The sequence below is a fragment of the Ctenopharyngodon idella genome, chromosome 20 (genome assembly GCF_019924925.1).
Source record: "Ctenopharyngodon idella isolate HZGC_01 chromosome 20, HZGC01, whole genome shotgun sequence".
NCBI lineage: Eukaryota > Metazoa > Chordata > Actinopteri > Cypriniformes > Xenocyprididae > Ctenopharyngodon > Ctenopharyngodon idella.
The window spans coordinates 28,493,217-28,509,020 of NC_067239.1; the positions used below are offsets into that span (position 1 = coordinate 28,493,217).

At 34.3% G+C, this 15,804-nt stretch overlaps 1 protein-coding gene across 1 annotated transcript; it reads right to left on the minus strand.

The window, feature by feature from the left end:
- Positions 1-70: 70 nt before the first annotated feature.
- Positions 71-15,804, minus strand: fermt1 (FERM domain containing kindlin 1). The gene is made up of 15 exons (XM_051876199.1): positions 15,598-15,804; positions 12,609-12,767; positions 8,891-9,124; positions 8,097-8,231; positions 7,420-7,609; positions 6,113-6,215; positions 5,219-5,326; positions 3,830-3,961; positions 3,077-3,126; positions 2,747-2,871; positions 2,557-2,663; positions 1,430-1,654; positions 1,184-1,308; positions 909-1,050; positions 71-825 (listed from the first exon to the last, which is right to left on the minus strand). Exons 2-15 carry the CDS (start codon positions 12,757-12,759, stop codon positions 652-654), a joined length of 2,001 nt encoding a protein of 666 aa, XP_051732159.1. The 5' UTR covers positions 12,760-12,767; positions 15,598-15,804; the 3' UTR covers positions 71-651.

A 15,804-nucleotide genomic window follows, 5' to 3' on the forward strand; every position in this document is an offset into this window, starting at 1 on the left:
TCCGTTTCAACCATAATAAATGATCAGTACTTGATTATGAAATTCAGACAAAAGTCAAAATTCGACCCCATAATGGAATTGAAGATTTATTTAGACTATTTTAAGATTTTCCAGTCAACATAAAGAAAACAAAATTACATTTAACAAAATGTTAACTTAAATTTAAAAGTAACAATTAAATTGCAAATTTATTTATTTATTTTCCAGAAAACAAGCCAAAAGCACCTGGATATTTTGGTGATGCATTTAATGTAAACTCATTTAACATTCAAACATTCAAAAAATGTAGAAAGCACTTCGTTAGTACACAACTTCAAAGAAACCTACAATTCAAATTCAAACCCCACCGTAACCTTACTGTATCCCATATCTATCACACAAATTCTTGTATGGAAATGTGCACTGTAAATTTTGTATATTGTTCAGATGCAAAAACAACTCATAGAGATGTCAAGAGTCAGCAAATGTATTGTATCAGATCCAAAATATGGATTGAATAATCTGATTTCTTTTCTGTTTTGAGCACAAGGCTTGTGTGTGTCTTAATACAAATATAAAACAACTTTTATATTTGCAGATTTAAAAAACTATACAAATTGCTTTTCTGCAACACTAAGGGCCATGTCAGAGTCCTGACGTGTTGATTTAAGGTCAGTCTTGTCCTCCTGTGAGTTTGTGGAAGAGTTCTTCATCTAATGTTTCATTCTGGTCTTTTGAGCGCGTTGAAAGGAAAATGTATCCTCCGATATACTCGTGAACCACTTTGCAGTCGCAGCTCTGGCAGGAGAACGCAATAGACATGCTCTGGTCAAACTCAATGGCTACCTGCAACACAAATAAACACACTCAAAAGTCACCTTTGCACCAGCCACACAGGTAACAAAGGTTGTTTGAAGCATTTTATTTACCTGTTTAATCTCCCAGTTGACGTTCCATTGTTTCATGTTGGAGAACCTCCAGGTGGTCACCGGCAAACCAGTCGACATGTCGATGCGGATCAGCTTGTTGGAGGAAATTCCCAGGAGCTCATCTTTCTTGCTACCTCTGAATCTGTGGCATGAAAAAGACAAAGTGAAATGATTTTAATCTTATTTCATGGTTGAAGGGCTCAAAAGCATATTCAGGCTTAGTACACCTCTAAAATTGCATGGCACAAATCAATCTGTTATTCAGCAAAAATTACCTCACGATATAGTACTTGATGCCAAATTCGGGCAGGGACTGCCAAGCTTGGATAAAACGCATTTTAGCCTCCATGAGGGAAAGGTGGGAAATATTGTGAAGGGCCTCCAAGATTCGTGTGGTCAGCTAAAATAAGAAGAATACATTTTGTTATTATTTTAACAGATCTCAGATAGTCAATGATGTCATGGCATAATGAAAACAATCCATATCCTGTTCATTCTGTGTGTTGAGATTGTAATTTTACCTGTTTGGTCTTGTATTTCTTTGCATATCGGGGAGAAACGAAGCACTCGGCATTCATCTCCATGGACTCTACGTCAGGTGCTGCCTGGCCAGGAGGGGGCGCTAGACTCTTCATCTGCAGGAAAGACTGGATGTTCTTCACCTCGGTGCGGTACGAGCTGTAGGCCATCGTCTTTCCTTTAGAGGCCAAAATACAGGCAGCTTTCCACTTGGCGTACTGCGTCTCCTGTTTTCATTTGTTTTTGGCAGAAGAAACGAATAAATGCAAACCCCTCAAAATTAAACACTCATGAATCTTCTGATTGTAATTTAACCCTGTAAAGCCTGACATATGAAATAACAGTCAGAAAAATCTATTTTTAAGTAATTTATTGAACCTTTATATGAATATAAATTATGAAATATTATTACAATGTAAAAGGACTGTTTTCTATTTGAATATAGTTTAAAATGTAATTTATTCCTGTGATCAAATCTGAATTTTCAGCATCATTACTCCAGTCTTCAGTGTCACATGATCCTTCAGAAATCATTCTAATATGCTGATTTGATGCTCAAGAAACATTTCTGATTATTCTCAGTGTTGAAAACTGTTGCTTAATATTTTTGTGGAAGGCGTAATCATTTTTTTTAAGGATTCTTTGATCAATAGAAAGTAAAAAAAACGACAACAGCATTTATTTGATATTAAAACCTTTTGTACCATAAATGTCTTTACTGTCACATGATCAATTTAATGCATCCTTGCTGAATAAAATTTTCTTTAAAAAATTTTACTGACCCCAAACTGTTGAACAGTAATGTATATACTAGCTTTAATATCAGCCAGACTGACTCCAGATATAGAGCAGTTTATTGAATATTTAGACAAAATATTAAATAAAAATGTTTGCCTATGTTTTATGTTTTGTATCATATTTGATACATCAGGCTTTTATAGTGAGAATATGTAACTCACATTTGAGGAGGAACAATGATAATCAAGTAACCTAATTTTCTTCAGTTCAGTAAATGTTCATCATGAAATATTACTAACAATGTAACCGTTTTTCTTATGTTTACCTCATAAAAATCAAAAGGACACATGCATACCTCAATCTGCATATAAAATACAAATATAAAACTCACATTGTCAAAGCGAATATAAACCTCGTTCATTCCGTCAGCTGCTGGCAATAACAGCTTAAGGCCGAACTTCCTCTCAGTGACGTTGACATCAGGAATGACCTCACATCCTGTACAATTAATGATATGCATTATCCCGCTGATGTATTGGCTTTATTAAAATGAATGATCTTCTCTCTGATTGGCCGCTCACCTCGTAGATGGAGTTGCTCAATGGGCTCTTTATTGGCAGACTCTTTGTTTTTGAAATAAGATATGGTGGTGTCCCTAAAAACAAACCAGTACTCCTTATATGGCTTTAACGTCAATCGTTTGGGCCTGTAGAGCAAAGAAATGAACAGATAAGTAAATATGCACTGATAGTTTGTCTTATTGCAGACCGGATATTGTCTTATTTTACACAAGCATTTTTTTACTCAATTTTTTTTTTTTTTTCAAAAAATCTGTAATAACTTACACTTTTATACTAAAATAGTAAGTTGATTTATTTTTCCTCAAACAATTTTAATAAACTTAAACTCACCTAAACAGTTTAAGTGTATCTTCCAGCTTTGGAATATCAGTGATATCTTCCTGGAAAGAAAAGCAAGAAAATAAAAGTTAATATTCATACACTGCCATTCAAAAATTTGTAATTTTTTTGAAAGAAGTCTTTAAAGAAGGCTGCATTTATTTGATCAAAAACAGTTATATTATGAAATATTATTACAATTTAAAAGAACTGTTTTCTCTTTGAATATATTTTAAAATGTAATTTATTTCTTTGATCAAAGCTGAATTTTCAGCATCATTACTCCAGTCTTCATTGTCATATGATCCTTCAGAAATCATATGCTGATTTGCTGATCAAGAAACATGTTGAAAACAGTTGTGCTGCTTCATATTTTTGTGGAAACCATGATAAAAATTTTTTAGGATTCTTTGATGAATAGAAAGTACAAAAAAAAAAAACCAGCTTTTATTTAATATCAAAACCTTTTGTACCATAAATGTCTTTAATGTCACTTTTTGATAAATTTAATGCATTCTTGCTGAATAAAAGTTTTAATCTGACCCCAAACTATATAATAAACTAGCTTAAATATCAGCCCGATTGATTTCAGATCAGCCTGATATCAGTCTCTAAATTAACTCTTGAAATTAAAGCACAATCATCTGTCAAACAGCTGATGCAGAAAAACAAGCAGGGTGGATATTCATTTAATATAAGTATTGTTGTAAAGCCAACATCCTTATAAAGAAAATCTAATCAAAATGTCATAAAAATCACAGATACCAGGATTTTATCAGCGTTCCGTCCTTCCAGGGTGGATTCTAAGTTTGAGAGCGCAGCCTCGACTTCATCAATCTCTGGTTCATCTGAATTGGTCAGCGGCTCCGTTGACAAGGTCAGTTTACAAATGTGATACTAGAAAAGATTCAAGTGTTTTAGATGCATTGCAAAAAATAAAATAAAAAAATAGCATAATTCATTTTGGATAGTCAATAACACAGTTCAAGACTCAGAAGACACTGACAAATTATACATTTCACCTTTGAATATGGTTAAAAAAATAGTTTTAATGAATAGTTCACAGTGAATAACTAATGAAGTAGATTATAAAATTTACTACATGCTAACCTCACAAAAACACTGCATGAGACAGGACTTTGAATTAATAATTTTAGCAACAAGTAATGTGCTAAAAATGTGGGAAAATATCTGTGCAATGCATTATCCTGTCATCTGATATATATCTTTTTTTTTCTTTGTTCAGGCATGTATCCCATCATCCTGCATTCAAAACAGACTTTCCCTCCCAAATTACTGCCTGAGCACACAGTGGCACAGTTAGCCAGATTTCCCATCTCACACTGATTATATACATAGATATATAATATATGATATACATACCAGCACAAAACCTCAGTGTATGTCTGATTATCTGCAGATACAGATTTTGTTAGTGCCATGTTCACCTATACTTTACCTTACTGTGTAACTGAACGCTATCTTGTGTTGTGGAATGTAACATCTTTTGTCCTCAAAGTAAGTTATCTCATAGCTTCAGGTTAAAAAAAAAAAAGACGACATGGCACTAAAAAATTGACCGTAACTCAAAACCATTTGAGATGTCACGACACTGGATACTACTATATATGTTAGTGCATACTTGTCAGATGATCCAATCAGTTTATTGTAGTTAACAAAAACTAAACCTATCTCTGGAACTCGGAAAATAAATCTGAAGTAAAATAATGAACAGAAAAGACCTAATGTTCTAAAAACATTTTGCTAACATTCTCATTTAGTTATGGAAACGTTATATCTGCTTTTTTTAAAAAAACATTTTGACACATTCAGTTGTGCAAACATTAAGGTAACATTCCATTTTATCATTTTTCAAAGATTATGTTACTTTTGAATGTTCTCTGAATATTCTGAAATAAGTAGTATCTTTTAAAAAATGCTAGACAGACATCCAACTAAAACATTTCAGAAAATAAGTGTTAAATGAATGATGTATAATACAATTTTTGTTCTAAGATTTTAAGAACATTTTTAAAGACGGAATAACTTTGAATGAATGTTCTATTAACGTTACTGGAAGAATGTTTGCTTACAACTTTGCAAGAGAACCTTGCCAGAATGTTAGCCAAGGTTCTGAGAACAGGTGTCCCATACCTGCAGGGATGCAAACATGATCATCTCTTCTTCAGTGCAGTCGATCTCCTCCAGCAGTATGGCCCATCGGGCCTGTTCATACAACTGTGTGATTCTCACAGCATCATACTACGAGAAGAAAAAGACCATTGCTAGTTTAGACATATCGGCCCATCTAATGTTGTCATCCATAAACATTTGAGTCACATTTTAAAAAGGCTGTATTATGCCTTTCACAAAGTCTTGCTTTTGTTTGTGGAGTCTACTAGAATAGGTTTTTCTTTGAGATGACACGGCATAACTGGACCAACCAGCGGACCGATCTCGTTGCACAGAATCTGAAATGCTGTTTTGGTCATTCTGAGCAAAGTCTGTCGTTAAAGTGGTTCGGTATAATTCCCTCCCAGAAGCACCTCACACGATTGCAATTCACAAATACCAGGCATCTGAATGCAAGATAGCATGACAGCATTTATTGGGTTTTGTCTGCGCGTTCTGAGGCGCAAGTAATTTATTATATACAAAAATTATTATATACATTGGCTTCTACTGCAGCAACTTCCATTTTTCTTAGTGATATTTAGTGCCAGTTTATCAAGAAGTGACGATTTTGTTCTCTTCGACTCACTGGATGGAAACAGTGCTTTGTTTGCAAATGTTTTATGCGATACTCCAAATTTGCGCACAAGTTAAATTCACAACTTTGGATGGAAACATGTTCAGAAACAGTGCGCTCTGATATAACTCAGAGAATAACTCCCTTTGGAGTGACTTTGGGCTTTGTAACTTTGCAGAACTTTTTCATGCTCAAACAGCAACATTACACACTAAAGAAAGTTGAAAATGTAAAAAAATCATAGTAGGTCCTCTTTAATTTAATGTGGTATAATTTCAAAGTAATAGTTGGTCTCTCACCTTTGGGTTGAGGTCAAAGAAGCAGTGGTACTTGAATCGCAGCAGGAGTCTGTCGTTTTCCTGAATTCCTTGTTCCATCAGTGAGCGAGAGGAATCCAGCCACCTGCAGAGCAACTTCTCAGTTAAAATTCATTGAATGCAATGCAACTGGTCAATAAATACAGCAATATATTAGCATGACAAGACTTATTTTTCATGGAATACTACAGTATTTATTATAAATGATTTATCCATGAGCCTCGTAATCTTTCATCAAAAAAACTTCCCCTCACTCTTGCAGCGACATTGTTGGGTGGGGCAACCTGTCACTCACATAAGATCCACCAATAACAAACCACAACCATCCAATCAATTCCTGATGGACAAAATCAAGTCCCGCCGTACATTTTTGCTCGAGAAGCCGTTTCACTCAGATAAGCATCACAAGAGGGAAGAAAAGACTATCACAACTTCCGTTTCATGCCAACTTTATAACAATTAGATATTCAAGGCTTCTGTTACTGTGATTTTACCATAGTAAATGGATGCTTTTGGGAATGAGGTGAAATATAGCTTGTATAAAACAGTATAAACAACAATATGCTAAAATAAATGTTCAATAAATTTGTAAAAATAATGTATAAAAATAGTAATATAGTAGTAAACAATGTAACACAGGTGTGTGGCTATTGTAACGGCGCTGAATGCTTTTGAATGGATGTCCAATCAGATTTTAGAAACAAAACTACCTGTGTTATAAATTTTAAGTATGAAGATCTATTAATAAAGACATTGAAGGACATGTCTCTATTCTTGAAGACATGAGGTCAAGGGTCAAACACTATCGTTTGAAAGCTGAAAGAAATTGATACTTCAAATTTAGCAAGGATGCATTAAATTAATCAAAAGTAACGACATTTATAATGCTACAAAAGATTTCTATTTCAAATAAATGCTGTTCTTTTGAACTTTCTGTTCATCAAAGATTCCTGAAAAATGTATCAGTTTCCACAAAATATTAAGCAGCACCACTTTTTTCAACATTGAAAATAATAAGAAATGTTTCTTGAGCAGCAAATCAGCATATTAGAATGATTTCTGAAGGATCATGTGACACTGAAGACTAAAGTAATGATGCTGAAAATTCAGCTGTGCATCACAGGAATAAATTACATTCTAAAATAGAAAACAGTTCCTTTAAATTGTAATAACATTTCACAATATTACTGTTTTTACTGTATTTTGATCAAATAAATGCAGCCTTTGTGAACATACAAGACTTCTTTTGAATGGTAATGTAAATGTGCCTGTCTGTGTCTTTCTCTTACCCAGCATTAATGGCTGCTTTATCCTCCATAGTAAGAGGCTTGTACAGTTTGGCCAGTTCCTCTGGTGGAAGGTTGGGCTGGCTGGCCGTCAGGGGACTGTCTCCGAACCACAGACTGGTGGACGATGCAGGAGAGCCGCTCTCCGGGTCATAGGTTGGAGTCATAGTTTTACTGTACAGACCAAGGGCTCCTGCAGAAAGTAGAAATGTAACCATGTAAATTATTATTTATTTAAAACTCAACTGTTGCTAATTATCCAAAAGCAATCTACAGTATGTTCTAATAAAAAAAAAGGCTTATTAAAATGTTTAAAACTTAAAAAAACATAAATGCATTTTTTTATAATAAGATTTTTATCTGGAAGCCTAAATGCATAATGCTTACATTATTGTTGTGTATTATTTAGTCTGAAATGTAAAATGTATTTTATTTACCTAGTTATTTTTTTTTCATTTAGTTGCCATTTATTTATTTATTTTTGGAAGAAAAAATAATGTATGTTTAACAGTCTTAGAATGTATATTTATACAATTGTATTTTTTATTGTTTTGTATGTTATTGGTTATGATTAAGTGTTTTTTTTTTGATGCTTTTTTCATTGTAATAAATAAAAATTTTTTTTTTTTAAAAATCACAAAAAAGCAGTATCCTCATGGCCATTTGCAGCAAATAAATACCTCCTGCCATTCCGCTGGCGATGTCCATGTTTAATATATCATCAATGGCTGATTCTGTGGCCTTTTCTTTTTTCTTTTTCTTCTTTGGATCATCTAGTGGTTTCAGAAGAGAAAGTTCTTCAGATCTTCTAATGTCTGTGAACAGAGACAGAAAACATACATAGTTTAGTGTCAACTAATGTTCAGAAAGAAAAACAAATTACACTGCATTTCTTTTATACATGTAAAAACTAATTAACTGGAAAAAATACAAATACATAAAAAATATATTCATAAAATATTCTAAACATTTTTCTAGTTTTAATTGTATTAAGTGTGTATTTTTAAGTTTTACATTTAGTTGTATAGCAGCATCTTTACATAGCTGAGTTAAGGCTGCTCTGTGCCTGCTCAAAATTCTGTGTAAAGACACAATGCAGCATAAAAGCCAGACTAAATTATGCCTGCTCTGACCCACCTCAGCCTCTAGTATAACAATATGCAGTTAAAATTATTGTGTAATGCATTTATGCCACCTCTGAGCAGCATTAAACAGTCCACTAATTGCCACTTCAGAAGCGCTTCTGTGCCACCTTTGCAGTGTAAATTTGGTTTTAAAAATCCCAGTTTTAGTATTAGATTCAATCAAAAGTGTTAATCATAAATGTTTGTTTTTAATGTGTGTCTGTAGGAGATGATGTGGTATCTAAATGACACAAAATAACACAAATCTGTAATATGTATCATGTAAGCATTGTATTTAATATGCAATAGGATTGCAATGCAATATTATATTAATATAATACAACTCTTACTGAGTGCTTTGCAGATTTCAACCACGGCTCTGAAGACCACACCAGAGAAGCTAACAGGGAGCCTGATGGTCTTCATGTTGGGCAGCTGGATACAGAGGGGTTTGTGTTGTGGAGTGTAGCGCAGGTCAGCGTTCGCCTGGACTCCATACTTATCCAGAGTCCAGTGAGTCTTCAGCAGCCAGCAGCTCTTCTGCTCCCACCAGATGGCATGATCGGACCAGTCCTGAGGAGCCTCTGACACACAGAGAACATCATACTGTGAGAACATGAGTCTGAGACAATGCTCTGATGGCATTTATCTCCACACACATATAAAGAGCACAAAAGAAGTACTCCAAAAGTAAAAATCCCACAAACAATTCCATAATGAAACTGTGATAAACCTTTTGAGACATGGACCCAAAGATAGTTCACCCAAAAATGAAAATTCTGTCATCACTTACTCACCCTCAAGTTGTTCCAAACCTGTATGAATTTCTTTGTTCTGCTGAACACAAAGGAAGATATTTTGAAGAATGTTTGTAACCAAACAGTTGTGGGTCACTATTGACTTCCATAGTATTTTTTTCTTCTCTTCATACTATGAAAGTCAATAGTGCCCCACAACTGTTTGGTTACCCATATTCTTCAAAATATCTTCTTCTGTGTTCAGCAGAAGAAAAAAAAAAATCATACAGGTGTGGAACAAGTTGAGGGTGAGTAAATGACTGAATTTTCATTATTGGGAGAACTATCCCTTTAAGGCAAGTCATTTCACATTTTGTTTCTAAATGCTCAAATCATGAAATAAACATATCTTATTGCTTTATCACAGTATCTATAAAAACATCTGTTCTATTACATGTATTTATTTTAATAAAAAAATTGGATTTATTTGAGTAATTATTGGGTATTATGCGGAAAAGTTGATGTAAAGCTCTAAAACACCAATTTCAGTTCAGCTTTTAGTTTAAACAGGTCAGTTTTTATAGTTGAGTTTTACTGTGAGTAATGTTATTGCTAACTAAAACTATTAAAAATTGTTGACATCAAGTACTAAAATAATACCGTTATTTGCACTTTTATTTGTAATTTTACTTTGCATAGTAGAATAGGACTTATTATTATTAAAGAGCTAGAACAGGAAATGATTTATGTGGACTGGTTTAAACTACAGCCATGAAATAAACCAGACCAGTTGCCACTGAGTAATACAAACATGAGGCAATGTTTGATGACACCACAAATTCATATAAACCTTGATGATTCTTCTTTTACTCACATTTCCTTCATCCTCCACAGTGATCATCATCTGACTCACCCTCGTGATTACCTCCTAAAGAAATTCTGGGGTGCCTACACTGTAATACACCCATTAAGTTGACTATAAACTGGATTGGATTCATGAATGACCATGTCCAATAAAAGACCTACATGGCAAAGTATAGTAATTAGCAACTGGGTCGTCTGATGAGTCTGTAGAGGAAAACAGGGTGTTTTGTTAACGTCTCTCTGGCTGACACAGTCACACAGTGAACTTCAGACCCTGCGTCGGCAAACAACACCTGAGCCAAAGAACAATAGCTCTAAGCACGAGGCTATACAAAGATATGCAAGGCAAACATGGGCGTACCTGTGCATTTCAACCAGTGTTTAGGACTTGAACGGGATCCAGAATACTTAGTTTTTTGTGTGGGATGTGAGCCTTTGTTCTTTTTTTAACAGGGGTTTCCCATAAACTCTGACTGCTTTGTTTAACCCATTAGAACCTTACAAAACACAATTCATACTTTGAAGAGCTTTGGATGTGTTCTTAAAAAGCTTTAAAGGCCCACTGAAGAGCGTTGGAACGCGCAGCATTATTCAATGTGTTGACGTAATTTAAAATGAAACAGGAAGACAGGGCGATATTTCGAACAACCCCGCCCCTTTTTTTAAATAGCCAATAGCGTTTTGTTTATGTTAAAGCTCGCCAGAGCCGTTAGACTCTGTAAAACCTCTGTTTCCTTCTAATCTCTAACCGTTTCTCCTCATAATATTCTCCTCATAATATCTCTAACCGTTTCTCCTCAGTATATCGCTTATATACAGCATTCTGTGCAGAATTCAAATGGGTCCGATACCTTTTGTGGTCTGTGCTGACTCGCGCATATGATCCGCTCTGTGCTCTCGTGTCTCTGGACTGGAGCAGACTGCTCGCGTTGCGGCGGTTCATGTGACACGCGAAAACGGACTTCATTCACGTCAAAGGAAAGCATATTTACACTGTCTGAATCGTTCCCTATTCTCTATATAGTGCACTATGTGCCATTCAGCATGTAGAAACTAGTAAATGTGTGAGGAAATGACGAGGCTTCAGCGTCTGTAAGAGTGTAGGAGGAGGCGGGACTTCAGATTCTAGAGAGCATTTGATTGGACCGAAGATTTGACGAGAAAACGAAGTGCGATGTGATGTCATGAAAATCCGTGATTCATTTTAGAGGAAGTGAGACACTGTAAGTTTTGAATGCTTCTATCTCCTAAATGCTAATTTTGTCATTGTTTTAGAACACACCAGCTTATTCATAACATTAAGGCTAACATATTCATATTAAAAGCTAAAAAACATTTTGATTTCAGGAGGACTTTAAGCTTTTCAGAATTGCACTAAGAACCCCTTTTAAATCCAAATGAAAATCCTGAATTTGTATTAAAGTATAAAACAGAGGCTGCAACAAAACTGCACTTAAAATGGAATGAAATTTAAAGAAATTAATGCTGTAAGTGTAGTATTATTAATATATTCATTTTTAGTATGAATTACCCATAAAATACAGTCAAACCAAAAATTATTCAGACATTTTTGATATATTTTTACTAGTGGGTGCAGGACACTATAGTTCATTTATGTAAGTGAGGATAGCAAAATAAAGTAAACTGTGACATATTATACCCAAAAATTCTTCATACAGTGAAACTGATACAATTTTTAGACACTTTGACCTGACCGTGTTTTGCTTAAGTGTTATCTGACATAATTAAGATAAATTTTTTCTGACACAGTTTAACTCTGAGATCTTGTCATATCTTATTACCATTTTTTTAAACTATAGTGAATAAACTGTATTAATGAATGAAATGTTCAAGGTGTCTGAATAAATTTTGGTTTGACTGTATGTTATCATACACACAACATATGAATTATTTCCAGAAGCATTAAATAATATGAATAATCAATGTTTAAAATGTAACCTGTAATTGTATTTCATTTATATATTATTTCATATTATTTCATAAATTTATTGACTATGATGGAAATACACTTAATATCCCAGAATTCTTTAATTTAATCAATATATTATATAATTGCTAGATTCAAATTGATCAGATTGATGTCAATATTTACTTTATTAAGATATGTGTGTGTATATATATATATATATATATATATATATATATATATATATACTTTTTATTGCCAGTATTTATCTTCATAGAAAATTTAAATCTGTATTGAGTGTGTCAAATTGTTTTGAAAGTACTGAAATGTCTTCACCAATTGAGGAAAAATGTATTATACATATCAAGGTATAAATAATAATAATAATAATATAAATGCATTTTTTGTCACAAAACTGTAAATCAAATTCCTCTGACGTGTGACTAGATTATAATTTAGTAGATTCCTCTTCCTGTCATTCCAATTCCCATTCATAATTCAACATTCTTTGTGCCGTGGCCAATTCGTGTTCATACTCACTGATCTTCTCCACAAGTTTGAGCATGAGACCCCCGACGTGGAGATCCCCCTTGACCCGCAATTTAAACTTCATGCCCTCATCTCCCTCGCGCTGGTCCACCTGGATGCTGAGTTCCCAGGAGTTGTGTCCGTACTCAGCCGCAGTGGCCATTATTCTGCCTGAAATCAAATCACAGATAAACACAAACTGTTACCAACCACCACAGACACATTATATAGTCTGATTCAGTGTCGCAATACGTTTTTTCTTCATTCCAAACAGCATATGAATTGCTTTGTGATTTAAAAAACAAACCAAAGGGAGTTTTTTTGTTTTGTTTATGTTTTGCTTGAAAAGTTTTTTTTTACTTTATTGTTAACACTTTATAATAAGGTCTCATTTGTTAACATTAGTTAACTACATTAGTCAACTTCTAAAGCATTTATTAATCTTAGTTCATGTTAATTTCAACATTTTCTAATACATTGATATTATTTAATGCACCTCAGCTAACATGACATAACAATGAACAGCTGTACTTTTATTAACTAATGTTAACAAAGACTAATAAATACTGTAACAAATGTATTGCTCATTGTTAGTTAATGCATTAACTAATGTTAACTATAATGGGACCATAATGTAAAGTGTTACCATTAGTAACATTAACAAAGATTAATAAATGTTTTAAAAAAATGCGTTGTCAGTTCATGTTTGCTAATGCATTAACTACAAATGAGACCTTATTGTAAAGTTTTACCACTATTTTTATTATTGAAATGTTTTATTGCACTACAGATATACAGAATAAAACAAATAAATAAAACAAGGGGTAAACATTCTGCTTTTGATGTAAGTATAGGTTTAAATAGGCTACACAAAATCATTGATTATTTCAGTATTTACATTACAGTACTCCATCTATTTCTACCAATATGTTTTTTAAATCATAAATACCACTTTTGTTGTATGGCTTCTTAAAGGAACACTCCAGTTTTTTTGAAAATAGGCTCATTTTCCAACTCCCCTAGAGTTAAACAGTTGAGTTTTACCGTTTTCGAATCCATTCAGCCGATCTCCGGGTCTGGCGGTACCACTTTTAGCATAGCTTAGCATAGTTCATTGAATCTTATTAGACCGTTAGCATCTTGCTCAAAAATGACCAAAGAGTTTCGATATTTTTCCTATTTAAAACTTGACTCTTCTGTAGTTACGCTGTGTACTAAGACTGACGGAAAATGAAAAGTTGCAATTTTCTAGGCCGATATGGCTAGGAACAGGGAGCGTGCCTTGCAACCATGGAGACATTTGTGAGAGACGCTGCGCAATATCATTGCGCCTGCTGCACCCATGGTACGGCAGCAAAGTTCCTTGATCATTACGCCGGAACGAGAGTATAGTTCCTAGCCATATTGGCCTAGAAAATCGCAACTTTTCATTTTCCGTCGGTCTTAGTACACGATGTAACTACAGAAGAGTCAAGTTTTAAATAGGAAAAATATCGAAACTCTTTGGTCATGTTTGAGCGAGATGCTAACGGTCTAATCAGATTCAATGAACTATGCTAAGCTATGCTAAAAGTGGTACCGCCAGACCCGGAGATCGGCTGAATGGATTCGAAAACGGTAAAACTCAACTGTTTAACTCTAGGGGAGTTGGAAAATGCGGCTATTTTCAAAAAAAGTGGAGTGTTCCTTTAAGATTTGGAATATGAGCGCACATGACGTATGGATTGTTTGATGGTGTTTTGTCCTTTTTTGGAGTTTGAATTCAAAACACACTTGATGACAGAAGTTTATTTTTTGGGTGAACTATTCCTTTAATGTCTCTAATGACAACATCTACTAAAAGCGTGCTCACCAGAGGGAGTGACAGACGGAGAACTAGGGTGGAGGAGGGATGTGATTAGAGAACAAGAGAGACTTCAGCTTAAAATTCCTGACAAGCTGAGACAAGACCACAGGCAGAAACAACAGAACGACTCACACAGACCCGTCATCCTGATGTCTGTTGGGTTGTACATCAATAAACAACAAAGCCCAGGTCTTACACACAAAAACACACAAAAGGATCTTTGGGCTATGTAGTTTACACAGCAGATCTTGACTCTGTGACTCAAGATGGGAAAGCATTAAATGTTTTTACAAGTTGCATTTGAGTTCTCAATACTGATATTTAAAAATCAAGTCTGCCCACGATCACTAAGGAGGGTGGGGGAGGGTAAGATGTTTGGCTAGATTAGAGATAAAACACACTCTCTGAACTAACAAGACAACTATTTATGCAGCCCCAGGGCAAACCTGGTAAGCGAGCAGGTTAACATGTCCGCAGGCATAAAAAAAAAAATTTTACACCTCCCTAGAGTGACAGATACTTGAATTCAGATAAAAACAAATAGGACATTTAATTCATTATAAAAGATAAATTCATCAACTCATGATTGCATTTGAAGATCATGCAAAAATTAAACGAGGACTGTAAATAAAAGCATCTGTGCACTTAAGAGGGATTTTTTTTTTCTGTTACAATATGTTGATCTGAAGATCAAGAACTTTTTAGTCTACAAAGAACCATAACATAACTGAATACCCCTATATAAAATATATGCTTTAAGGTGCTGCAAATGTCAGTTAAAACCATATATGAAAGTATATGCTATTACAAACAAGCAGAAAAAATAGTGTTCAATCATACGCTATCAATCAAACTACAGATATTAAATGTAGGCCTCTATCTGTATAGATTTACCTCAGAAAAGGCCTAAATTTCTTACTTTTCCCAAAAGAAAGAGTACAGAATGTATTGAAATACATATGATCCGACTTTTTTTCACAAATAACATGATATAAAACATATTTATTTAATAGATATCTCATATCTAGCTTCATATCAAACTCTTAGCATCTTTAAAACTCATGTTAATCAATTTTAGACAATAAAAATAGCGTAGAGAAAACAGTTAATCTATATATTAATCTATAAGAGCAAAAGATAAATTATTTCACTCACCTGAATGCGTTCCCGAGGAAAGTGAAAGAGATCTCCTGTCCAGGTGTGCAAGCTGGAGAAAACCCCGCCCAGAATCCTACTACGACGAAGGCTACGCTCATGAATATTAATTAAATTGTGCCGCACATCTCTCAAACCCTCCAATGGCGAAGGCTTAACTCGCTTACGTTGATTGCGTGTCGGTGACGTTACGGTGTTCGATTTCAA

Coding starts and splice junctions, on each gene's coding strand:
- fermt1 (XM_051876199.1), bottom strand. CDS start 12,759: ATGGCCACTGCGGCTGAGTACGGACACAACTCCTGGGAACTCAGCATC. Junction 2,664..2,746: donor TGAGCAACTCCATCTACGAG/GTGAGCGGCCAA, acceptor TTAATTGTACAG/GATGTGAGGTCATTCCTGAT. Junction 1,051..1,183: donor ATCAAGTACTATATCGTGAG/GTAATTTTTGCT, acceptor TTCATGCCACAG/ATTCAGAGGTAGCAAGAAAG.